A 25,196-nucleotide genomic window follows, 5' to 3' on the forward strand; every position below is an offset into this window, starting at 1 on the left:
GGAGAGAGCCGGCGGGAGAGAGCCGGCAGGCTGGGGATGGCGCAGGAAGGGAGGGCTCTGGGGAACTCCAGGATGGAGTGAGAGAGGCGGGATGCAGAGCAGAGGAGTCCAAAGTGACCCCAAGCTCCTGGGCCTGAGGTCAATGGAGGGTGGGGGGTGGGAGAAGGGGCTGGGATTAGGCGCTTGCCCTTGAGATGGAGACTGGACGTTAGTTCATTCGTTACCCGGGTCCCCACTCGGGAGCAAGGTTTGCTGACTTTGCTGACCAGATTTCCCCGTCCCTGCTGAGCTTTCCTCAGCCCCTGGTGATGGGCCCCACGGCTCCTCCTGCTCTCCTTGTCCCCAGTCTCTCTGCACTGGGCTCTGCCTCCCCCAGTTCTAACCCATTGCTAGGGCAATGCCAGGGGGACACGCTGCGCTAGGCCTGCAGGGGCGAGTGACTCCCTTTGCGCCCTCTCTCCATCAGGAAGCGGAGGAGTTCAGAATCCTGGGCCAGCTGGTGGCGTGTGTCACTCTGTGCCATCCGGAGCAGGAGATCTGCCGATCGTCTATGGAGGCATTTTACCACCTCTACTCCTTCATGCTGCAGCTAAAATGTAAGAGCCGTGGAGACCCTTGTCCTTCCTAAATACACTAACATGGGGTTTCCAAACACGGAAAACATATTTCTTGAACACTTCTGCCTTTTCTGCAACCTTTTAAAGAGTCTCCATCTAGTAATGAGCCTACACCACTGCTAAGATTTCTTTTGTTCCTAAATCACTTTTTTTAAAAAACCTCCTTATTATCCTTAGTCCTGCAAGCCATGGAGTTTCCCCTGATGTCTTTAGCTTCCCCTATCTATATGCTACTCTTCATAACTCACATAAGAATGGACATACTGACTCAGACCAATGGTTCATCTAGCCCAGTATTGTGTCTTCTGATAGTGGCCAGTACCTCATGCTTCAGAGGGAATGAACTGAACAGGGAAATTTGGAGTGATCCATCCCCTGACATCTAGTCCCAGCTTCTGGTAGTCAGAGGTTTAGGGACATGCAGAGTATGGGTTTGCATGCCCTGATTATCTTGAACCCAATTATACTTTTAGCCTTCACAACATCCCACGGCAACAATTTCCACAGGTTGCCTGTGCATTGTGTGCAGAGATACCTTCTTCTGTTCGTTTTTAACTTGCTGCCTATTCATTTCATAAAGTGACCCGTAGTTCTCGTGTTATGTGCAGGGGTAAATAACACTTTCTTATTCACTTTCGTCACACCAGTCATGATTTTATAGACCTCTATCATATCCCCCGTTAGTCATCTCTTATCTAAACTAAATGGTCCCAGGTCTATACTACAGACCTATATTGTTATAACGACATTGCTCAGGGGTGTGAAAAATCCACACCCCTGTCGCAGGAGCACCTCTCCCACTGACCTAGCTAGCGCCTCTCCGGGAGGTGGATTAAGAGCTTGTTGGCATAGGAACATCTTCACTTAAATGCTACAGCGCCAGTGCAGCTACGGCGTGTGCTGTACCCAACCAAAAGAGTGAGAACTCTGTTATTCTCCAACAGGCGATACAGTGTTTGAAGTGTAGACTTGCCCCCAGTCTTTTTCATCCTTCCTCATATGGAAGCTGTTCCATCCCCCTAATCATTTTTGTCGCCCTTCTCTGCACCTTTTACAGTTCTGGTATATCTGTTTTGAGATGGGGCGACCAGAACTGCACGCAGTATTCAAGGTGTGGGCGCACCATGGATTTATATAGAGACATTATGATATTTTTCTGTTTTATTATCTATCCCTTTCCTAATGGTTCCCAACATTCTGTTTGCTTTTTTAACTGCCACTGCACATTGAGTGGATGTTTTCAGAGAACTATTTACGATGACTCCAAAATCTCTTTCTGCATCCGAAGAAGTGGGCTGTAGTCCACGAAAGCTTATGCTCTAATAAATTTGTTAGTCTCTAAGGTGCCACAAGTACTCCTGTTCTTCTTTTTGCGGATACAGACTAACACGGCTGCTACTCTGAAACCTTTCTTGAGTGGTAATTTAAACCCCATAATTTTGTATATATAGTTGGGATTATGATTTCCAATGTGCATTACTTTGCATTTATCAACATTGAATTTCATCTGCCATTTTGTTGTCCAGTCCCCCAGTTTTGTGACATCCCTTTGTAGCTCTTCGCAGTCTGCTTTGGATTTAACGATCTTGAGTCATTTTGTATCATCTGCAAATTTTGCCACCTCACTGGTTACCCCTTTTTCTGGATCATTTATGACTATGTTGAACTACACTGGTCTCAACACAGATCCTTGGGGGGGACCCTGCTATTTACCTCTCTCCACTGCGAAAACTGACCATTTATTCCTGTCCTTTGCTTCCTATCTTTTAACCACTGACCCATGAGAGAACCTTCCCTCTTATCCCATGACATCTTCCTTTGGTTAAGAGCCTTTGGTGAGGGACCCTGTCAAAGGAGTCCAAGGACACTATATCTACTGGATCACCCTTCTCCACATTCTTGTTGACCCCTTCAAAGAATTCTAGTAGATTGGTGAAGCATGATTTCCTTTTACAAAAGCCATGTTGACTCTGCCCCAACAAATTGTGTTCACCGACGTGTCTGATAATTCTGTTCTTTCCTATAGTTTCAACAATTTGCCTGGTACTGAAGTCAGGCTTACCAGGGATCACATCTGGAGACTTTTTTAAAATTCACTGTCACATTAGCTATCTCATACAGAGGCCGATTTAAACGCTAGGTTACATACCACAGGGCACATAAGTCTGTCTGGATGTCTCGTGAGAGCTGCAACCTTTGCACCAGGCAGGCAATTTACCATGTGGTTTTCCCAGCCATCACAAACCAAACTGTTTATATGTCTATTGATTGAATCCCCCATTATTATTACCAGGCTTTTCTTTGTAACTGGGGTTCCTACCTCAATTTGAGAGGACATCATGACTTCCTCTGGAAGGTGGGTCCCAACTATGGGATCGTCTCCCTCTGCTCTAGCTCGATGTTCTCCTTCCCCGAAACTTTCACCCTCCTCAGCAGCACAGAGGCTGTCAGACTGGGGGTGGGACCACTCTACTGTGTCCCTAAAAGTCTCCTCTATGTACCTCGCTGTCTTCCTTGGCTCCACCAGTTCAGCCCCTCTGGCCTCCTGGTCTCCGAGGGCCAGTAGCTCCTTGGGCCAAATGCCCACATATGCTACCTGCCCATAGGGCTGGTAATCATACATGCTGCATTCAGTGCAATCAACTGGCGAGCCCCATGCTGCTGCTGCCCTTCTGCCTGGTTTATTTTTACTCTTCCAGGGGGGTTAGTTTGTTTAGTTTTGTTTTTGGGGAGGGGGTTATTGGCCTGAGTTTACAGTATGGTTGTTAGATGTACTTGTCTCTCACACACCCTCTCTAAACTTTCTTGCAAAACTCCCGTTTGCTAACCGAACATCTGATTTATATTGCCTGCTGTCTGTTTCCCCTCCCTGGCTCAGCCTCAATGATGGTGGCTGTCAAGGCTGCTTCCCCACTCTGAACTTTAGGGTACAAATGTGGGGGCCTGCATGAAAACTTCTAAGCTTAACTACCAGCTTAGGTCTGGTCTGCTGCCACCATCCCAAAGCTAATTCCCTTCCCTGGATAGCCTTGAGAGACCTTCACCAATTCCCTGGTGAATACAGATCCAAACCCCTTGGATCTTAAAACAAGGAGAAATTAACCATTCCCCTCCTTCCTCCCACCAACTCCTGGTGGATCAAGATCCAAACCCCTTGGATCTTAAAACAAGGAAAAATCAATCAGGTTCTTAAAAAGAAATTAATTACCTTTTTAATTAAAGAAAAAAGGTAAAAATCATCTCCGTAAAATCCGTATGGAAAATAACTTTACAGGGTAATCAAACTTAAAGAGCTCAGAGGACCTCCCTCTAGCCTCAGGTTCAAAGCATAGCAACAAAGATAAACACTCTAGTAAAAGGTACATTTACAAGTTGAGAAAACAAAGTAAAACTAAGACGCCTTGCCTAGCTTTTTACTTACAAGTTTGAAATATGAGAGACTTGTTTAGAAAGATGGGGAGAACCTGGATTGATGTCTGGTCCCTCTCAGTCCCAAGAGCGAACGAACTCCCAAACAAAGAGCACAAACAAAAGCCTTCCCCCCGCCAAGATTTGAAAGTATCTTGTCCCCTTATTGGTCCTTTGGGTCAGATGCCAGCCAGGTTACCTGAGCTTCTTAACCCTTTACAGGGAAAAGGATTTTGGGGGCTCTGGCCAGGAGGGATTTTATAGTACTGTACACAGGTCAGCTGTTACACCCTTCCCTTTATAGCTATGCCACTGGGGAACAGTGAAGAGCATCGGCAGCTCCTCAAGGACAGGCAAACCTTGTACGGCTCCTGGGACACCTTGTTCACCAACACTAGCGATATCACATGGGTAAGTACAGTCAGTGCTTCACGGGATTGTTGTGCGCAGAGTTATCAGGAGTCAGAAATTAACACCCTAGGAGTCGGGGGAAGGGACAGACCCAGGCGTGTGACTGAGCCCATTCATCTGGGCCAGAGCCCTGCCTATGGCCCACTCTACCTCATAGAATCATAGACCTCAGGAGATCATCTAATCCAACGCCCTGCTCAAAGCAGGACCAACCCCAACTAAATCATCACAGCCAGGTCTTTGTCAAGCCAGGCCTTAAAAACCTCTAAGGATGGAGATTCCACCACCTCCCCAGATAACCCATTCCAGTGCTTCACCCCCCTCCTAGTGAAATCGTTTTTCCTAATATCCAACCTAGACCTTCCCCACTGCAACTTGAGACCATTACTCCTTGTTCTCTCATCTGCCACCACTGAGAACAGCCTAGCTCCATCCTCTTTGGAACCCCCCACCCCCTGCAGGTAGTTGAAGGCTGCTGTCAAATCCCCCCTCACTCTTCTCTTCTGCAGACTAAATAAGCCCAGTTCCCTCAGTCTCTCCTCATAAGTCATGTGCCCCAGGCCCCTAATCATTTTCATTGCCCTCTGCTGGACTCTCTCCGATTTGTCCACATCCTTTCTCTTGTGGGGGGCCCAAAACTGGATGCAATACTCCGGATGTGAACTCACCAGTGCCGAATAGAGGGGAATAATCACTTCCCTCAATCTGCTGGCAATGCTTCTACTAATGCAGCCCAATATGCCTCCCTACATGCCACATCCCAAGATGCACTGGGGCTCATCCAAACCTGATCCCAGCTCCTTGTCAGGCGTGGTGGGAGCTTCCCCAGAGATTAATGCAACAAAAGGCATCATTGCATCTGTGCACCAGTGCCAGCCCCTGCTGAGAACTAGAGAGTGTATCCGTGCTGTGCAGTATTGTGCCCCCGTGGACTGCCCGGCTGGCCTCTGCCATGCACGGCAGTTCCTGATTGCTGACTGGATACTGTGCTGCCCAGGTGCAGTAACCCAGCCCTGTCCCGGCAGAGTGGGGTTTGCCTGCACTCCTGGCTGGGCCAGTGACTGACTGGAACCGCGCTGGGCAGCAAAAGTGGTTTCACTGGCGGGTTTGTTTCAGATGTTTGGGAAGTACCTCAACGGATCCGAGCGCATGGACTTCCTCTGCACTGCTATTGATAGCATGAGAGACACCAGCGTCCATGACTCGGTGGTGGCCAGGCACATGCTGCATGAGATCCTGATGGTCCCCGGCCCAAGGCTGGAGAGGGTAAGAGCCGCAGTGAGAACACCCTGCTGGGGGAGCCCATCCGTGGGAGACTCTAGGTGTTATTGGGGGGCAGGTCTCTGGCTTGTGCAATGTGGGGGGGAGGGGGGGTCAGTCTAGGTCAGGGGTCTCAAACACACGGCGCATGGGCCACATGCGGCCCGCGAGGTAATTTTCTGCAGCCCGCGAGCCCCTCGCAGCCCCCGCTCCTGCCCTCCCCCAGCGTTTACCTAGAGCGGCTCCGGCCCGACGTGCACCGGGGCAGGGCAGACTCCCTGCCTGCCTGCCCTGCCCCCGCGCCGTGCCGGGAAGCGGCCGGAACATGGAGAAGAGGGGGCACACTGCTGTGTGTGTTGATGTTGCTTCAGGCACCGCCCCCAGCAGCTCCCATTGCCCGCGTTTCCCCATTCCCGGCCAATGGGAGATGCTGGGGGCGGTGCCTGAAGCAACAGCAATACATACATCCCGGAGCAGCGTGGGGGCGGGGCAGGGCAGGCCAGAGCCCGCCCCCCGAACTCCTCCTGCAGCCGAACGCCCTGCCCTGAACCCCTTGTCGCATCCTGCACCCTGACCCCCTGCCACAGCCCTCCTGCACCCCAACCCACTGCCCTGAGCCCCCGCCGCACCCCGACCCCCTGCCCTGAGCCCCTGTCGCACCCCACACCCCTCCTGCACCCCAACCCCCTTCCCTGAGCCGCCTGACGCACCTTGCACCCCTCCTGCACCCCAATCCACTGCCCTGAGCCCCCTGCTGCACCCCTCTTGCACCCCAATCCCCTGCCCTAACCCCCTGCCACACCCCTCACCCCTCCTGCACCCCACACCCCAACCCACTGCCCTGAGCCCCTGCCACACCCCACAGCCCTCCTGTACCCCCTGGGGGCAGGGAGGGGGCAGCGTTGGGGTGGGGATTTCGGGGAAGGGGTTGGAATGGGGGCAGGGAAGGGGTGGGAAGAGGCGGGGCAGGGGTGGGGCCTCATGGAAGGGGTGGAGTGGGGGTGGGGCCGAGGGCGGCGGGGGGGAGGTGTCAGTAATGCGGCCCTCGGACCAATGTACTAGTCCTCATGTGGCCCTTGTGGTCATTTGAGTTTGAGACCCCTGGTCTAGGTGATCACCATGGCCGCTTGTGGCCTTGCAGTCTATGAATCGATAGGCTGGGAACTGGTCCTGTGCTCTAGGTCTGGGGCTGGCAAAGAGGATCTGGGAGGGCAGATGGCTTTCAGGTGCAGCAGGTCCCTGGCACCCCAGATCAATAGCAGTGCGAGGAAGCCGAGGCCCCCATCTCCTCATTTCCCTTCCAGGTGTCGGAGGCTGTGATGAGCATTTACAAGAACCTGGACTCCATCAGCGAGCCGCTGTCCCGGAAGGAGCTGTTCAGGACCCTTCTCGTGCTGGGCAACCAGTACAGCGAGGAGGTGGTCAGAACCCTGCTGGGCTGCTCGCTGTCATGTGACAGGTACGGGGCTGGGGCTGCCGTCGCTTGCGCTCCGGGTCCCCCGGACTGGTTCCGCTGCCAGGGACAGGGGAGTGCAGAACCTTCCAGAGATCTCCTTCTCCCTGCAGAGCTGCTGCTTCTCCTGGAGGGTTTTGCAGGCTGGCTTGCCCTGGAGACAGACCAGCCTGCAAAACCCTGTATGGCATCCCTCAGCCTCCCCTGGGGCTGACACTCAGACCCGGTCCCCAGGCAGCCTGCACCAGCAGCAGCGGGAGGGCAACAAAGAGCTGGCTGGTGCAAGGAGACCCAGCAGGGTGCCGGTGCCGGGGGGGGCGTGGTGCAGGAGGCTGACCGGGCTCTGACCAAGTGCCGTTGGCTCTCTCCCTTTGCAGCGTTGCTGCGGAGATGTGGCGGATGCTGGCATCCCACTGCCAGACCACAGGAAAGGTCCTAAAGGAGCTGCTCAACACGCTGCAGGAGCAGCCGCTGCACCACCAGCATGTCTCTCAGAGAGAGGTCCCCTTGGCTGTAAGTATCAGCCCCTGCAGCAAGGGAAGGAGCGCCGTGTGTCCCCGTCACTGCCTGAGGGTGTCTCTCAGTCTCCCACTGGGTATAGTCATTGGGCCGAAGAGAGAGAGCGTGACTCTAGCCAGTGCTATAGTCGAGCCGGAACACGCCGAAACGCTCTCCTGGTGCTATTCAGCAGCACTCCTAGAACCACAGGGTGAGAAGGGAGCGCAGGGTCAGCTCGTCCAGCGCCCTGCCACGAGGCAGGACTTGTTGTGTCTAACCCACCCCAGACAGATGGCTCCAGCCTCCTTCTGAAAACCTCCAGCGAAGGAGTTTCCACAAGCTCCCTAGGCGTCTGTCCCATCGTCCTACTCTTCTTACCGTTAGGAAGCTTTTCCTGAGGTTTAATCTACATCTGCTGTGCTGTAGTTTGACCCCATCGCCTCTTGTCCTGCCCTCTGTGGAAAGAGAGAACAACTTTTCTCCATCTTTTTTTTATGGCAGCCTTCCAAGTCTGAAGACCGTTATCAAGTCCCCCCTTAATCTCCTCTTTTCCAAACTAAACATAGCCAGTTCCTTCAGCCTTTGCTCGTATGGCTTGTGTTCCATCCCTCTGATCATCTTTGTTACTCGCCTCTGGATCCATTACAGTTTCTCCACATCCTTTCTAGACATTGGTGACCAAAACTGGACACTGTCCTCCAGCTGAGGCCTAACCAGTGCTGAGTAGAGCAGTACTATCGCCTCCCATAACTTGCATGCTATACCTCTGTTAATGCAACCTAAAATTGCATTTGCTTTTTTTTGCAACAGCATCGCATTGCTGACTCATGCTGAGGTTGTGATCGACCACAGCTCCCAGATCCTTCTCAGAAGTGCCACGGCCAAGCTGGTTATCCCCTATTCTGTATCTGTGCATTTGATTTTTCTTCTCTAAATGTAGCACCTCACATTTGTCTTTGGTGAATTTCATTTTGTTGTCTATAGCCCGGTCCTCCAATTTACCATGATCCCTCGTAATTTTAGCTCTTTCCTCTAAAGTATTGGTGACTCCTCCTAGCTTTGTGTCATCTGCAAACTTGACCAGTTTGCTCTCTCTATCTACATCCAGGTCATTAATAAAGATGTGAAACAACACCAGACAACAATATTGTAATCGAGCCAGAACGCACATAGTAGGCAAGCTAAATGACATGATTCACATCTCCGGCACAACTGTCTGTTACAGCCAGCAGTCCTCTGATGCAGTGAAAAGAGCATTAGGAAATTCTTCTCTTCCTAACTACTTCTTTGAGAAGGCTAAAGGTGCTGACGAAGACAGTAGCAGCCGTGCTTCGACTGCAGACACAAACACAAAAACAGAGCTCTTCCTGTAATGGAGTTCACTGAGGTGGCTATTGCAGTGAGAACGAACTGTGAAGATTACCCTTCAACAGCCAAAGACCAGCTGGCATGAATTCTGGTTAGTGGATGCTGAAGAAGAGGGATTATCCTTGGTTGTCCTGCCATGATGGTAAGCTTGGATGCCTTAACGGTAGCAAAGTTTCATCAGGGTCTCTCCATAGCAGTAGGGTGGTGGTAGTTTTCTGTTTCTCCTTATGGACCTAGCTGAGAGTCCAGATTAACATCTCTGCCAATGAAGATAAAGGAACACAAAGATTCAACTGCAGGTAGCTTTACAGCTTTCAACAGAAGCAGAAACCTCAACTTTTGAAGATGAAGTGGTTAACATGACAAAATCAGAACTTGACACAACTGTGCAGGTAAAGCGAATGGCATATTACATTGCTAAACATGACAGACCCTACTCGGATCGTCCCGATTTAACTGAATTCCACATACTGCATGGTGTAGATATTGGTATCGGTCTGTGTTCACAATTCAGTGCTACAGACATGCTAGACCCTATCTCATCTGCAATGCACCGAAAGCCTTGCAAATGACGAATGTGTGCTCAGATGCCGGAGAGTGACGGAAAGATAGCCATGTCTGTTGATGAATCAACTACTCTGAGCAATGAATCAACAGTTAGAATCTATTTAAAATGTGACACTTTGAAGGATGATTATCCTCACTTCATGTTTCTTGATCTGATTGCACTTCCACGTCAGACGGCTTCAGGCACTGTAGATTGTGAGCTGAAATGCCTCAATAAATCGAATTCTGATTACAATTACTCTTGTAGTATTTGCGAGTGGTGGTGCTAGTGTTATGCTTCGGAAGAACTCTGGCGTAGCGAGCTGTATTGTGAAGAAGTACCCAAATGTTCTAGCGAGGTAGTGTGTGAATCACAGGTTGGATTTGGCAGCTGCTGAAACGTTAAGTGAAGTAAGAACTGTAAATCACTTGGAATTCTTTGACAAACTGTATACGCTTTACTGCCGGTCACCTGAAACCAAGAAAGAACAAGAAGAAGGTGTGAGTATCAGCAGAGGGAAAATTACTTTTTGTAGTGACCCATTATTCTTAGATAAAGTGAAAAGGAGGTAGGGCAGCTGTGCAACCGATTTGGAATAGTCAATGCCTAGCGTGACTTTCTTGACTATACTGGTCAGAAGTGCCAGCTCAGCTGAAACCTCTGTTCAGCTCCACGTGTGTGATTTCATGCAGCACGGCTGAGTGTGAGCGTGGATTTAGCCACATGACTATGATTGTGAATGGCAAATGTAGCAAGCGGCTTATTCCGCATATGTCATTGCTCATGTTTAGCAGGCTCCGTGGCCCTTCATTTTCCATGTGGCATCCTCTCAGCTGTGCCAGAACTTGGCTCAGACATCCTTGTTCTCCCTCTGATTCACAGACACATACATTACAAGATGGAGAAAGACACTTTGTGGAAATACTTGTAGAAATTAGATAAATGCATTACAGCAGGCCTTTGCTACTTCAGCCCCTGTTATGCCTTGATGTATTTTGTGTTACTTGTGTAACCTACTAGCTAGTTTCAATTTAAAATAAACTTTTATTATTTCCACCTGATAGAGTAATGTCTATAGTGCAGCAGCATGATTTATTTTGTATTTTCATTAGCCTATAGGCTAAAGTAAAAAGAAAACGTGCTACGCATTCATTGGGTTTCTCTCACTGTACTGTCTAGCTTTAGATCTTTTACATAGTGTGCTGTGTACACATTAATGGCATTTCAGCATAATGATTTCAACAGTTAAAATGAATTGAATAGCTACTATAGTTGTGTGTGTGTGCGCGTGTATACCAGGGGTCGGCAACGTTTGGCACGCGGCTCGCCAGGGTAAGCACCCTGGCGGGCCGGGCCAGTTTATTTACCTGCTGACGCGGCGCGGGCGAGGGATGTGCTGGCCGCGGTTTCTCACCGCGCCCATTGGCCCGGGATGGCGAACCGCAGCGAGTGGGGGCCGCAATCGGCCGAACCTGCTGCGTCAGCAGGTAAATAAACTTGCCTGGCCTGCCAGGGTGCTTACCCTGGCGAGCCGTGTGCCAAATGTTGCCGACCCCTGTGTACACAATTAAAAAAAAGAAAATCCAATACCTTGTTATTTTGGACAGCCAGCCTGTCTCCAGCCAGGCCTGGTTTAGCCAAGTATTACTGTACCAGAAATTCAGTAGACAAATAAAATGTGAATTTGTATAATTCATGTTTATGAAAATCAATATTTTAGTGGCATTCCAGTACCTTCCGATTTTGGACTACACCACTGTCTCTAGCCGAGTGGTTAGGGCACCCAACTGGGAGACCCGGGGTCTAAACTCTGCTCCAATGACTATTTAAGTGTTCCCAAGTAGAGATAGATACCGAATTCCCTTTGGGGGTAGGGCTTAGGCCACACCCCTCTCCTCAGCATTTCCTATTGGCTGGTTTAGGCAGCTCCCCACTCTTAGCTTCATAGATTTCAAGGCCAGAAGGGACCTCTGTGATCATCTAGTCAGATCCCCTGCATGACACAGGCCAGAGAACTGCCCCCAGATCATTCCTAGAGCAGGTCTTTGAAGAAAAACATCCCATCGTGATTCAAAAATGGTCAGTGATGGAGAATCTATCACCACCCTGGGTAAATTGTTCCAATGATTAATTACTCTCACTGTGATGTGTATGCCTTATTTCCAATCTGAATGTCTACCTTCAACTTCCAGCCACTGGATCATGTTAGACCTTTCTCTGCTAGACTGAAAAGCCAATTACTAAATATTTGTTCCCCAGGGAAATACCTATGGACAGTAATCAAGTCATCCCTCAACCTTCTCTTTGTTAAGCTGAATAGATCAAGCTTCTTGAGTCTCTCACTGTGTAGGGTGACCAGATTTTATAGGGACAGTCCTGATTTTAGGGACGTTTTCTTATATAGGCTCCTAATACCCCGCAACCCCCGTCCTGATTTTTCACACTTGCTGTCTGGTCACCCTGTCACTATAAGACATGGTTTCTAATCCTTTAATCATTCTCACGACTCTTCTCTGAACCCTCTGCAATTTATCAACAATCTTCTTGCATTGTGGGCACTGGAACAGGACCCAGGATCCCAGCAGTGGGTCACACCAGTGCCAGATACTCCCACTCGAGATTCTTCTGTTTATTTATCCCAGGATCACATGAGCTCTTTTGGCCACAGCGCCACACTGGGAGCTCCTGTTCAGCTGATTATCCACCAGGACTCCCAGGTCCTTTTCAGAGTCTCTGCTTCCCAGGAGAGAATTCCCCGTCCTGTTCCTAGATGTATTCATTTACAATGAGCCATAGTAAAACACATACTGTTTGATTGCCCCCCAGTTTACCAAGCGATTCAGATCGCTCTGTATCAGTGACTTGTCCTCTTCATTATTTACCACTCACCCAATTCTTGTGTCATCTGCAAATTTTATCAGTGATGATTTTATGTTTTCTTCCAGGTCATTGATAAAAATGTTAAATCGTGTAGGGCCAAGACCCGATCCCTGCGGGGACCACACTGGAAACACACCAGTGCAATGCTGATTCCCAGTTTACAATTACATTTTGAGACCTGTCAGCCAGTTTATAACCAATTCATGTGTGCCACGTTACTTTTGTATCCTTCTAGGATTCCGATCAAACTGGAGTGTGGCGCCAACTCAAGCGCCTTACAGAAGTCTACATACATTATGCCAATGCTATTTCCTTTCTCTACCAAACTTGTAATCTCATCAAAAAACAGATCGCAATTCTCTTGGCCGGAAATATTTTCCATACACCCATGTTGATTTGCATTAATTAAATTATCTTCTTTAATTCTTTATTAATTTAATCTTGTACCAGCCGCTCCATTATCTTGCCTGGGATCGATGTCAGGCTGACAGGCCTGAAATTACCCAGGCCATCCCGTTTACCCTCTTTAACAATTGGCCCAACTGACTCTCCCTCTGGAGCGTATATGGAGCCTGGGCACTTAACTCAGGGCTGTGAGTCCACTGGGCAGCAGGGCACATGAAGCTAGGCATGGCAACGCTGAGCCGAAGTCCCTTCTGTGGTTCTAGCCAAGATCACACAGGCTAGGAATTGAATCCAGCATCCCAGGCCTTAGCCCCCAGCCCACCCCTCCTCTCTAGGTGCCTCGGGGGAGCGTGGAAAGGGCGAAGGCCCTGCAGTGACATCTGTCTCCTGTTCTTGGCTGCAGGCCACCAGAGCCCTGTACGAGATCTTCAAGGAGCAGGCCTGCAGACAGCAAGTGAAGGAGCTCTTCCCTCAGCTCTCCATCGCCCTGCTATTCCAGATCACATATACGGTGGAGCTGTCCATGCATAACGAGAGGGTGAATAACCAGGGGGACACGCCTGCATCCTTCAGCCCTGTCAGGTACCACCAGCCCGACATCCCGCCTTGGTTCTGAACTGTCGCCCGCAGGCACACGGCAGAGCCTGGCCTGGGCTCGCTCAGTAACAAGAGGCTCGCTCTGCATGCAGGTATGCGGTGGATGCCATGCAAGCCTTGCTCCAATGTGCTGGCTACAGGGACCAGACCACGTTCATCCACAAGCAGGGTGGCTGGGGCATGCTCGTGAACGCCGACATGCACCACGAAGGCGTCTTGGTGCTTGCCCGGTGAGTGTCTTGTCCCTGGGGCTGCTGCCCAGAACTGACCGCAGTAGCATCTCCCGTCCCTGGGCCCAGGACACGGCCACATCGCCTTCCCCGCTGGGTGAGACGCGGCTCCCAATCGCCTGCGTGGAAGAGGCCACAGCCTCTGTGCCGTTGGCCGAGGGGTCAGTCGGCTACTTCTCCACCCTGCGCTGCCTGGCGTAAACCGCTTCCTGCGTGGCTCTGGCAGGCGTGGCTGGGCAAAGACAGCCTCCGTCATGTCTGTCTGCAGCGTTGGTGTAGCCCTGTCAGGCCCAGCACATGAGAGAGACAAGGCGGGGGAGGGAATGTCTTTGGCTGGCCCAGCATCTGTGTGTGAGAGAGAGACGCTAACACAGAAAGCTCTAACACTTGTCTTAGACCAATCTAAGATATTCCCTAACCCACCTTCTGTCTCTCATCACCCAATATCTGGGCACATGAGAAAGGCCACCGAGCCCACCGACGCCCTTCTTTATCTGCAGTTCTCTTGCAGCCTATCACGGAGTCCCCGGGCAATGCTCTGGAACTGCTCCCCACAAAGCCAGTCAGGACTTTGGGGAGCCTCCTCTCCCTCGGAGCAGACTGTCTTCAGGGCAAGAAGCTCACACGGCTTCACCTTCCTGGGTCTCTCCTTGGAGCATTCAGCATATGCCCCTCCGTGCGCTTCCCACAGCGAGTCCCCCCAGGTGGGGTCCTGAGGAAGCCAGAGGATCCTGCACGCACCCCCACTTCGCAGTCAGACGTGACTCTTAGCCAGCCAGTAAAACAGAGGTTTATTCGATGACAGGAACACAGTCTAAAACAGAGCTTGTAGGTACAGCAAACGGGACCCCTCAGCCGGGTCCATTCTGGGGCCCAGCGAGGCAGACAACTCCGTCCGCACTCACTTCCCGTCCCCAGCCAACTCCCAACTGAAACCCCCCTCCAGCCCCTCCTTTCTGGCCTTTGTCTCTTTCCTGGGCCAGGAGGTCACCTGATCTTTGTTCACCTTTAGCTATCCCCTTGCAAGGGGGGAAGGGCCCTGGCCATTTGTTGCTAGGAGACAGATTGTCAGCCATTTATGCACACTGGAGACTTAAGAAATGCATAGGGGAAACTGAGGCAACCACACAGTATTCAGAGGAGACATTAAGAACGTCCCTCCCACTTGGTCACACAGCCCAGCGCTGCGTGCTCGGAGCTGGCCTCGTGGAAGGGCTCCCTGTAGAGTGATTAAGGGTCTGGGTCTCTAGCAGTTAGGCTGCTGGGCATTTTAAGCCAGCAGGAACTAGTCCATGCCAGCTGCACGTGACTAGTCACCCGGGATCCCCTGTCCTGTGGCACTGGTCTGGTTAGATTTGTAAATGGAGAACCAGTCCTTGCCCACCTCAATGATGTGGTGTTTGTGTTTCCCATGCCAGGGCCATGGTTTCGGTCAGTTTCCAGGAGCGTTGCTGGATTTTCCAGGAGCTGATGGCCATCCTCAACTGCAGGGATGATAGGCGGTACATCCCGGCCATGGCGTTCTTCATTCAGGTGAGCCTCACTGGCGGGTGAGGGTCGTGAGAACAGCCCTAGCCCAGCGGTGACTGTGGCATGGGACTGACCTATGGCCAGGGGCGGCAGGTTTGTAGAAATTTTGGTGGTGACCAGCAGAGCCCGCCCCTCCAAACTGCCTCCCACCTGTCTAAGTCTCTGGGAGGGAGTTTGGGCGGGGGGAGGAGGTCTGGGGTACAGGCACTGGGCTGGGGTAGGGGATTGGGGTGCAGGAGGGGTGAGAGGTTGGGCCCTGGGAGGGAGTTTGGGTGGGGGAAGGGGCCTGCGGTGCAGGCTCTGGGATGGAGTTTGGGTGCTGGGTGCAGGCTCCAGGCTGGGGCAGAAGGTGGGGGTGCAGGAAGGGGTGAGGGGTGCAGGCTCTGGGAGGAGTTTGGGGGCAGGAGGGGGTGTGGAGGGAGGGGGTACAGGCTCTGGGAGGGAGTTTGGGGGCCGGAGTGGGGTGTGGGAAAGGGGTGGGGGTGCAGGCTCTGGGAGGAGTTTGGGGGCAGGAGGGGGTGTGGAGGGAGGGGGTACAGGCTCTGGGAGGAGTTTGGGGGCCGGAGTGGGGTGTGGGAAAGGGGTGGGGGTGCAGGCTCTGGGAGGAGTTGGGAGGGTGCGGCGCTTACCTGGGGCTCCTAGGCAGGGCGGGCCTGGGGGCCTCCGTGTGCTGCTACCCCCAGGCACTGCCCGCGCAGCTTCCTACTGGCTGCAGGGGCGCTTGGGGTGGGTGTGACGCAGTAGGGAGCGGGGTGGATTGACCTGGGTATGTCGGTTAGTTTTACTGGACTGTCTGCATGGGGGATGGGAGAGCAGGGGATGACTTTAGGTGAGGGACAGTACCTGAGCCTGTTAACCTGAGCCAGGAAGGGGGGTGGGGCAAGTTGACACCTTTGCCCTGGAAACTGGACAAAGGGAGAGGGGGAGAGAAGGAGGAGGAGAGAGCCTGCAGGAGGGGTTTTGGTTTCAGTTTTGGGCTGGGTGGGAAGAGGCAGGGAACCCCAAGTCTGGGGTCTAAGATCCTTGCCCCCCAGAGGGACCTGGCTAAAGGGGTCCTGGTTGTACTTACAAGCCCTGCTTGGGACTGTGTTCCTGTCATCTAATAAACCTTCTGTTTTACTGGCTGGTGAGAGTCACGGTGAATCACAGGAAGTGGGGGGTGCGGGGCCCTGACTCCCCCACACTCCGTGACAGTGGGACACAGACCCACCCCACTCAGGGGCCGCAGGGAGGGGCCGGCAGCCATGTGGAGCAAGCAGGCAGGAAGCCGCTCAGCTCCGCTGCACTGCGGGTGGTGAGTGGGGGCCCCGGGCTCTTTTAAATGGCCCGGGAGACGTGGGGGCAGAAGGCGGGGCCGAGGCCCATGGTGCCCAGGCACCGAGGGCCCATAGAACTCGCCGCCCATGCCTATGGCCAGGAGAGGAGTAGGTGGCTCTGGGGGTGGGTGGGTGACCAGGGGCAGGGAAAGCTCCTAAAGCCCTATGGGTGGAGTCACTGACTCTGGACATTGTTACCGGCCCCAGCTGGTGTTGCGGGGCTGGAGCAAAGCCCAGGGTCGGGTGTCTCTTGTTCCCCAAGGCTCAGCTCCATAGAATGGTCCCTTGTGTGACCTCGGCCCTGAAGCCCCCTCTGACGTCCGTATGCCATGCGCAGGCCGGGCCCATCCACGGCCAATTCACCTGCCCCCCGTAGACCGGGCGGCCCTTTGGAACACAAGGCTGCAGCCCCCTCCCTCCCTGCTCCGCATGCAGCTGAGCCTTAGTGAGGGAGCAGGGTAGGCCTTGATCTCGGCTGGAGCCTCGAGGGCCCGTTGCGCTAGCAGCGTTTCAGTGGGGCACACACAGTGACCAATCGCGGTGCCCGGCGTACAGCGCATGCTGTGCCCGTGGCAGGTGGAGCTAAGGGCCCCTTGGCAGAGATGAGTCGTGAGGGTCCAGCCCCGTTCTCTAGCTTGTTTCGCTGTTGATGTGTTAGCTCCTCCAGTGCCCTGACCTTGGCAATAAGCAGGAAGACGCCATCCTGGACCACTTGAGTGGGCAGCTGAGAGACCCCAACACTGTGGTGCGCTGGCTGGCGCTCAAAGGCCTCCTGAACCTGTCCCTGTGCCCAGAGAAGGTGAGAGGGGAGGAGGGCTGGGGGATAAACCCAGAACCGCAGGGAGCTGCTGCAGGGCTGGGGTCATTGAAACCTTCCATGGGGACATGGCCCTGGCCTCGAGTCAGGAGCCCTGGCTTCTATTCCTGGCTCTGTCACTGACCTGCTTGGTGACCTTGGGCAAGTCTCCAAGCCTGGCTCCTGCGGGGTGTGTCTCTGGGTGTGTGCAGTACCTGGCACTGCCGGGCCTGATTGTGTCTGGGGTCTCTGTGATCCAAAGAACCCTAGCACTAGATTAGCAGCAGAGCTGTGGACTCTAGACCCCAGGGAATGCTGGTGACACCAGTGATCAGGGACGCCCAGACAGAGCCATTTCGCTTCAATTAGGAACCATTTTTTCCTACAAATCCCCTTTTAAAGCCTCATAGGTTTTAACTGTTGATGTCACAGCTCTGTCCCGCAGCACTTGCTCCTCTGAAGAGCTCTACAGGGGCCTTTTGCTGCTAAGATCTCATAACAAGTTTGATACACACAGTATAGTGAAGGCAGAGAAAACCCTTGGGGCTTAAATACACAGATCTGGCAGCCTGGTAAAGAGGAGACAATCTGAAGGCAACTCTCACTAATGATAATTTACTTACCTTGAGAATAGCGGGTCAGTCCGGTTTATTAAACCCGGACTACGATTCTATCAGACATGGAGAGGGCGTGACTGTAATTCTTTGTCATACACCATTCCCATCGTTCCATGCGCCTCAGCCTGGTTTTCACTTGCTTGTGGTTCATTTTTTCTTCCGGAACCGGTTAGCCTGTATTTGACACATTTTTTTCCCTGATGCCGGTTGAGATTTTCATAGATTCATAGATTCTAGGACTGGAAGAGACCTCGAGAGGTCATCGAGTCCAGTTCCCTGCCCTCATGGCAGGACCAAATATTGCCTAGACCATCCTTGATAGACAGTTATCTAACCTACTCTTAAATACCTCCAGAGATGGAGATTCCACAACCTCCCTAGGCAATTTATTCCAGTGTTTAACCACCCTAACAGTTAGGAATTTTTTCCTAATGTCCAACCTAAACCTCCCTTGCTGCAGTTTAAGCCCATTGCTTCTTGTTCTATCCTTAGAGACTAAGGTGAACAAGTTTTCTCCCTCCTCCTTATGACACCCTTTTAGATACCTGAAAACTGCTATCATGTCCCCTCTCAGTCTTCTCTTTTTCAAACTAAACAAACACAATTCTTTCAGCCTTCCTTCATAGGTCATGTTCTCAAGCTCTTCTCTGGACCCTCTCCAAAAATGTTTTGTGGGGCTGTCTTTGAAAGGTTCAAAAACCAAATACAGAAATGATTGAATCTGGCTTTTAGTAACAGACCAACCCTAGAACTCGTGTGCAAAATTGGCTCCCTCCTCTAGGCTGGGCTGTAAGGACAGGGACTCGGGAGAAGCCAGGTTCGGTTCCTGGCTCTTCCAGACTCCCTGGGTGACCATGGGCGAGTCACGTAGCCTCTCTGTGCCTGAGTTCCATGTCTGTACAATGGGGATAGAAATCCTTCCTTTGTGTGCCTAGCCTGTAAGCTCTAGGGCAGGGGACGTCTCTTACTGTGCCTGGAAATCCCCCGGCACAAGCCCTGATTGCAGATAGGCCCTCGAGGTGCTATTTGAACCCCTATAACAATAATAGACTTGATTTATTTGGGGTCAATGTGTTGTGCAGAGAACTTTCCACAGATGATACCCGCTAATAAATACCATCCCCTGAGATCTGGGGTACAAGGAAGCAGCTGCTTATGTTGCAGGTAGCCGGCCCTGCTGCCCGTGATCCTAGCTGGCTGTGCAAAGGCTTTGAGGTTCTAACATGTCACCTGGAGGCAGGGGCGCTGGAAGACTTTTTATAGTGGAGGTGCTGCACCCCACCTTACCCCTGCCCACACCCCCTGCCACCCCTAGAGCTGGGCTCAGGAGCAGGGCCATGGCTCCAGGAGCCGGGGGCGGGGGAGGTGGATGGAGCAAGGGAACCGAGGCTGGGGCCACAGATGGGGGTTGGCGCAGGGCTGACAGCTGGGACCCTGTGAGCGGGGCCAGGAGCAGAGCCCCGTGTAAAACCTGGGAGTGCTGCAGCACCCCCTTAGTTCCCATGCCTCTGTCTGCAGGGGAGGTGGACGTTGTTTTGGAAATGGCTTGTGGGTCACTGGAGGGTGTTTTGTAAAGCAGCTCCTCATTTCACGCAGGTGGGGAAACTCCAGCGTCTGCTGCCAGAGGTCCTGGAGCAACTACAGGAGGTAGACAGGGACATCATCGCCGAGGCCATCACCGTGCTGAAAAACATCCTTGCCGGCATGGACAGGCAGAGCGCCAGCCGCGCGGCTGTGCAAGTGGCTGAGAAACTCCTGCCTTTCATTGATGATGTAAGGCCTGGTGGCCCATGGGAGACCGTTCAAACTGCGGACCTGTGAATGGGGACTGGCGGGTGGGCTAGCGGGGCCTGTGTATGGTCCTAGCCAGAAAAAGGATTGTTGTAAATGACGTGAGCCCATTCCCACCTTCCTCTGCTACCTCACTCTCCATCAGAGCGTATGGCAGAAAGGATGGGAACCCTTGTGTCCTGCAGGCCTGCTGACAAGGATCAGGGCAGCCTGGGGACAAGGCTCCCCTTGTGGAAGGACATGCATTCCTGAGTCTGCATGCAGTGAGGGGGCCTCTGCAGCACAGGGTGCTGCAATGCTCTTGCTGGCTTCCAGGGTGACAAGTGATGGTACCCTGGTGAAAATCCTGCCCCTCCTCTCCCTGGCCAGGAATCCCACAGCTGGCCTGGGAGCTCCATAAGGAAACGGCTCCGTTTGTAGGTTCTGCAGCTACCACCCTTTCCTCTCCCCTTTGTTCTCATGGCAGCGCAGCGTCAAAGGAGGGCCTAGTTCTCCCCAGGTCTTTCATAACCACAAACTAGCCCCCGCCGGCACGTTCACCAGACTGATGTCCAGTCCCCCACTGGATGATGAGATCCAGCAAGTGGGCAGGAGAAAGGGGCCCATCCATTACTGCCTTCTAGGGGTAACCCCCAGTGGGGGCTCCTGGAGCGTCCACCCACCTCCCCAGCTTTCACAACACTAAATACTACCCTCAGCCCTGCCGAACTCTGCTGGGACCCTGCCGCTCTTTATTTAGTAGTGGCACAGGCCCGGCTCAAGCTGTTCCCAGGGTCTCCTGGACCCCAGCTGCAGGATCTCGCCCTGGGGCGAGCCCTTTAAACCAAACCTCTCTCGGGCCCGGGGGGAACAGAACAGGTTCTTTATGGGGGGGGTGTTAAATCCAAATAGCGTTAATGAACACAACGCCCATCACCAGGGAAAGGCAAATAGGCCTCAACAACTGGAGGGAAGACCAGCGAGGTGCCAATTCAACATCTGCCTATGCCCACTGCAGTGCAGCTCTGATGCCCCCAGACCGCTCCCATAAGTTTTGTGCAGAGCCTGCCCGGCTGCTCTGAGCTGACACCGGGGGCAGGAGCAGCTGGCTAGTAAGATTAACATGGGATGGAGTCTAGCAAACAAGCCAGGCTACCTGTGTAATGGCATGTTACCCTGTATGATACTGTTCGACTACTAGGTGATGCTCTGTAAAATACCTTATTTAAATGAACCTCAGCTGTATCCAGCAGAGCATTAACGGTTCTTATGATGAACCCATCTGCAGTGCTCAACTTGTGCCAGGGCTTGCCAGGGCTTAGCCCTGGCATCTCTGGGCTTGCTGCATCAGTTATGATTGTAAAAAAATTGCTTGAGCCCCAGCACCTCTTTCATTACAAATTAAGCACTGTCCATCTGGTGTGTGTAAACAAGCTCTGTAGGCAGTACATATCTGGTACAGAACATGATATGGTGTCAGGAGTAAACTAAGAACAGAAACCAAAGGAAAACAGCAACACAGGTTGCAGACGGAAGGAACAGCAACGAAGTTTGCAGGACCTCATCAACATGTCCCACTCTGATTCCCCAGAGAACGTCACCTTTCATAACCCTTCACAATGGACAGACTGGAAACAATGTTTGGCACGATTTTGCATTGCAAACAAGCTGCACAAAGGAACTGGGGATATACAGGTATTGACTTTAATTTAGGCTATGGAGAAGCACGCAGAGCATATCTTTACCTCCTTTGACTTTACTGAAGACCATCACAAAGACAACTATGCAAGGGTTGTGGTTAGGATTGATGCACACTTTATAACCAAGGGAAATGTGGTTTATTAAAGAGCATGTTTTCAGCAAAGAATTCAAGAACCAGGGGAAAATGTTGAAAGTTTTAGAAGACCTCTGCATCCCCTGGCTGAAAACTGTGATTTGGGGAATGTAAAACATGAAAATTTCAGAAACAGGCTGGTTATTGGGTTAAAAGATAAAAACCTTTCATAGAGACAAGCCAGGTGAGGTCTAAATGATATTCCCTCACCTACCTCTAATATCCTGGGACTGTCACAGCTATAACAACACTGCTAAAAACCTTTCACAGTAGCTACCGCCGAAGAGAGATTTAACTCTACCCACAGCTATACAGCTAGCAAGAGTCAGAATTAGTCAAACAACAGGCAAAAGCAAATTGAAAAACCTGCAACTAGCTTAAAAGCTACAAACAGACACTTAAGTGTTAAAAGTCTTTCTCATAAAATCCCTGAGGTAAGGAGAGAGAATTCGCAGGCTAAGAGGGACAAATGCCAGTCTACATGCACAAGGTGTGGAAAAGTCATATCCCAAGGGATGATACATGTCCAGCCAGAGGCGCATGCTGTAATAAATGCCTGAAATATGGACATTTTGCAGCTGTTCGTTGCACTGAAGCAGTCAGGGAGTTGACTCATATTGCAGACAATCAAGACCCATTGATTCTGGGATCTATCACTTGTGATGACATGGCGCCCGCCTGGAAAGTGACATTGAATATTCAAAGCAAGACTATTGACTTTAAAGTTGACTCGAGAGCTGATGTCACACAGCTCTGACCCTCCCTGAAGGGATTTTGAACTGCATGGGCACCGAAGCAATTTACAAAGACAAAAGCTTTGCGTTCCGTGTGTATGAGATCAAAGACCAACAACCTTCTCAGCTGCAGTGTAGCAGCCATGATGGGCCTAGTGAGAAAGATGGAAGAACTTGAGGATCTGATGCTATTGGGCTTTTGAAAGGTGATCTAGTCCAAATCAACTTAAGAGGCAATGCTGAACCAGTGAACAACCACCTCTACAAGAGAGAGAACTGGGAAAGACTAGCTGCAGATTTTTGTGAATTCAGAGGACATCATTGCCAGGTCATTGTGGACTACTTTTCCAGCTATATAGAAATAATGTACTTGAAAGACATAACATGTTGCAGTGTTATTGAGAAACTGAAGTGTACGTTTGCTCATTTCTGTATCCAGAACAACTAGTGATGGACAATGTCCCACAATTCACTGCAGCAGAATTTAAGTCAGTCTGAATGAAATATGATTTTGCTCATATCACTGGCAGCCCAAATTACTCACAAGCGAATGGAGAGGCTGAGAGAGCTGCGCAGACAGCCAAAAACATCTGACAGCAGGAAGATCCATTCCTTGCTCCTCTGAATTACAGATCAACACCAACAGCAGCTCCTGCATCTAGTCTAGCACAACTCCTCATGGAAAGACAACTCAGAACTACTGTTCCAAGAACCTACTACGAAGTGGCCAGACAGGAAGAGCGCAGCCAAATCAGATAAACAGGCTAAAAGAATCATAGAATCATAGAATATCAGGGTTGGAAGGGACCTCAGGAGGTCATCTAGTCCAACCCTCTGCTCAAAGCAGGACCAATTCCCAACTAAATCATCCCAGCCAGGGCTTTGTCAACCCGGGCCTTAAAAACCTCCAAGGAAGGAGATTCCACCACATCCCTAGGTAAAGCATTCCAGTGCTTCACCACCCTCCTAGTGAAATAGTGTTTCCTAATATCCAACCTAGACCTCCCCCACTGCAACTTGAGACCATTGCTCCTTGTTCTGTCAACTGCCACCACTGAGAACAGCCGAGCTCCATCCTCTTTGGAACCCCCCTTCAGGTAGTTGAAAGCAGCTATCAAATCCCCCCCCCCCTCATTCTTCTCTTCTGGAGAATAAACAATCCCAGTTCCCTCAGCCTCTCCTCATAAGTCATGTGCTCCAGACCCCTAATCATTTTTGTTGCCCTCCGCTGGACTCTTTCCAATATTTCCACATCCTTCTTGTAGTGTGGGGCCCAAAACTGGACACAGTACTCCAGATGAGGCCTCACCAATGTCGCATAAAGGGGAACGATCACATCCCTTGATCTGCTGGCAATGCCCCTACTTATACAACCCAAAATGCCATTAGCCTTCTTGGCAACAAGAGCACACTGTTGACTCATATCCAGCTTCTCGTCCACTGTGACCCCTAGGTCCTTTTCTGCAGAACTGCTACCTAGCCATTCGGTCCCTAGTCTGTAGCAGTGCATAGGATTCTTCCATCCTAAGTGCAGGACTCTGCACTTGTCCTTGTTGAACCTCATCAGGTTTCTTTTGGCCCAATCCTCAAATCTGTCTAGGTCCCTCTGTATCTGATCCCTACCCTCCAGCGTATCTACCACGCCTCCCAGTTTAGTGTCATCTGCAAACTTGCTGAGAGTGCAGTCCACACCATCCTCCAGATCATTAATAAAGATATTAAACAAAACTGGCCCCAGGACCGACCCTTAGGGCACTCCGCTTGAAACCGGCTGCCAACTAGACATGGAACCATTGATCACTATCCCTTGAGCCCGACGATCTAGCCAGCTTTCTATCCACCTTACAGTCCGTTCATCCAGCCCATACTTCTTTAACTTGGCGGCAAGAATACTGTGGGAGACTGTATCAAAAGCTTTGCTAAAGTCAAGGAATAACACATCCACTGCTTTCCCCTCATCCACAGAGCCAGTTATCTCCTCATAGAAGGCAATTAGGTTAGTCAGGCACGACTTCCCCTTGGTGAATCCATGCTGACTGTTCCTGATCACTTTCCTCTCCTCTAAGTGTTTCATAATTGATTCCTTGAGGACCTGCTCCATGATTTTTCCAGGGACTGAGGTGAGGTGAACTTATGAACACTTTTACAACAGATGTCACGCAGAGAACTGCCTTGTCTAGAACCTGGTGCCCGGAGGTGACATGTAACTGCTGATTGGGGTCACCGTTTAAAGGTTCAGCCACTCCCAGAACAGCTCAAGTCACCCCGTCCCCAGGCTGCCCCCTCAGCCTCACCTCCCAGAAAGCAGTGGCCCCTCCCTACAGCATCCAGCTATTGCTCCTGGTTCTCCCTGCTTGGCACAGCTCGCCCAGCCTCCCTGGTCACTGGACTGGTTCAGCTCTGCCAGCAGCCATGCAGGGCGGGGGCCCAGCAGCACCATGTGACCAAGCGGGGCTGGCTCTGAGTTAACAAGAAACCCATGCACAGGAGTGGGGCAACCCTCAGCCCACTCCGAGCCCCTGGAGGCTGGGTGGCTTCCAGTCATGGCTTCCAAGGCCCCCTATCTGGGAACTCCTGCACATTTACCACTCCTTGGCCCTGGGTTAAATCCACCCCAGGTCCCTGTGCGTGGCTTGAACAAACACCAGTGTAGGAATTTGCCCCCCACGCTTGGCCCCCTTGGCCTGGCTAGAGGGCCGCTGTGGGTCAAGAGCAGTGTGAGCTGGGCCCACAAAGCAGGAGGACAAACTACACCCCCTCCTTCGCTCTTTGAATCTTTCCTCATCACTCCCTCTCTGCCGCCCCTGTCCTGGCGCTGCTCTGCCCTGAGCATTCCCCCTTGGCTGACACAGGTGTGTGCTGATGTCAGTGTGCCCAGAGCTGGCTGTGAGAGCCCAGGGGCAGTCTCACCCCACCTTACTGCTC

General features: G+C 51.8%; 1 protein-coding gene across 1 annotated transcript in view; it reads left to right on the top strand.

The window, feature by feature from the left end:
- The window catches only part of LOC128835693 (maestro heat-like repeat-containing protein family member 7), a 35,701-nt gene that overhangs the window by 6,789 nt on the left and 3,716 nt on the right, over positions 1–25,196 (top strand). Inside the window, exons 6-15 of the mRNA XM_054025279.1 lie at positions 467–596; positions 4,330–4,436; positions 5,553–5,702; positions 7,001–7,155; positions 7,527–7,662; positions 13,251–13,429; positions 13,537–13,674; positions 15,093–15,207; positions 17,179–17,319; positions 19,530–19,706. Of these exons, the coding sequence (XP_053881254.1) occupies positions 467–596; positions 4,330–4,436; positions 5,553–5,702; positions 7,001–7,155; positions 7,527–7,662; positions 13,251–13,429; positions 13,537–13,674; positions 15,093–15,207; positions 17,179–17,319; positions 19,530–19,706 (1,428 nt within the window). The remainder of the gene's footprint in view (positions 1–466; positions 597–4,329; positions 4,437–5,552; positions 5,703–7,000; positions 7,156–7,526; positions 7,663–13,250; positions 13,430–13,536; positions 13,675–15,092; positions 15,208–17,178; positions 17,320–19,529; positions 19,707–25,196) is intronic.

The sequence above is a fragment of the Malaclemys terrapin genome, chromosome 4 (assembly GCF_027887155.1).
Source record: "Malaclemys terrapin pileata isolate rMalTer1 chromosome 4, rMalTer1.hap1, whole genome shotgun sequence".
Taxonomy (NCBI): domain Eukaryota; kingdom Metazoa; phylum Chordata; order Testudines; family Emydidae; genus Malaclemys; species Malaclemys terrapin.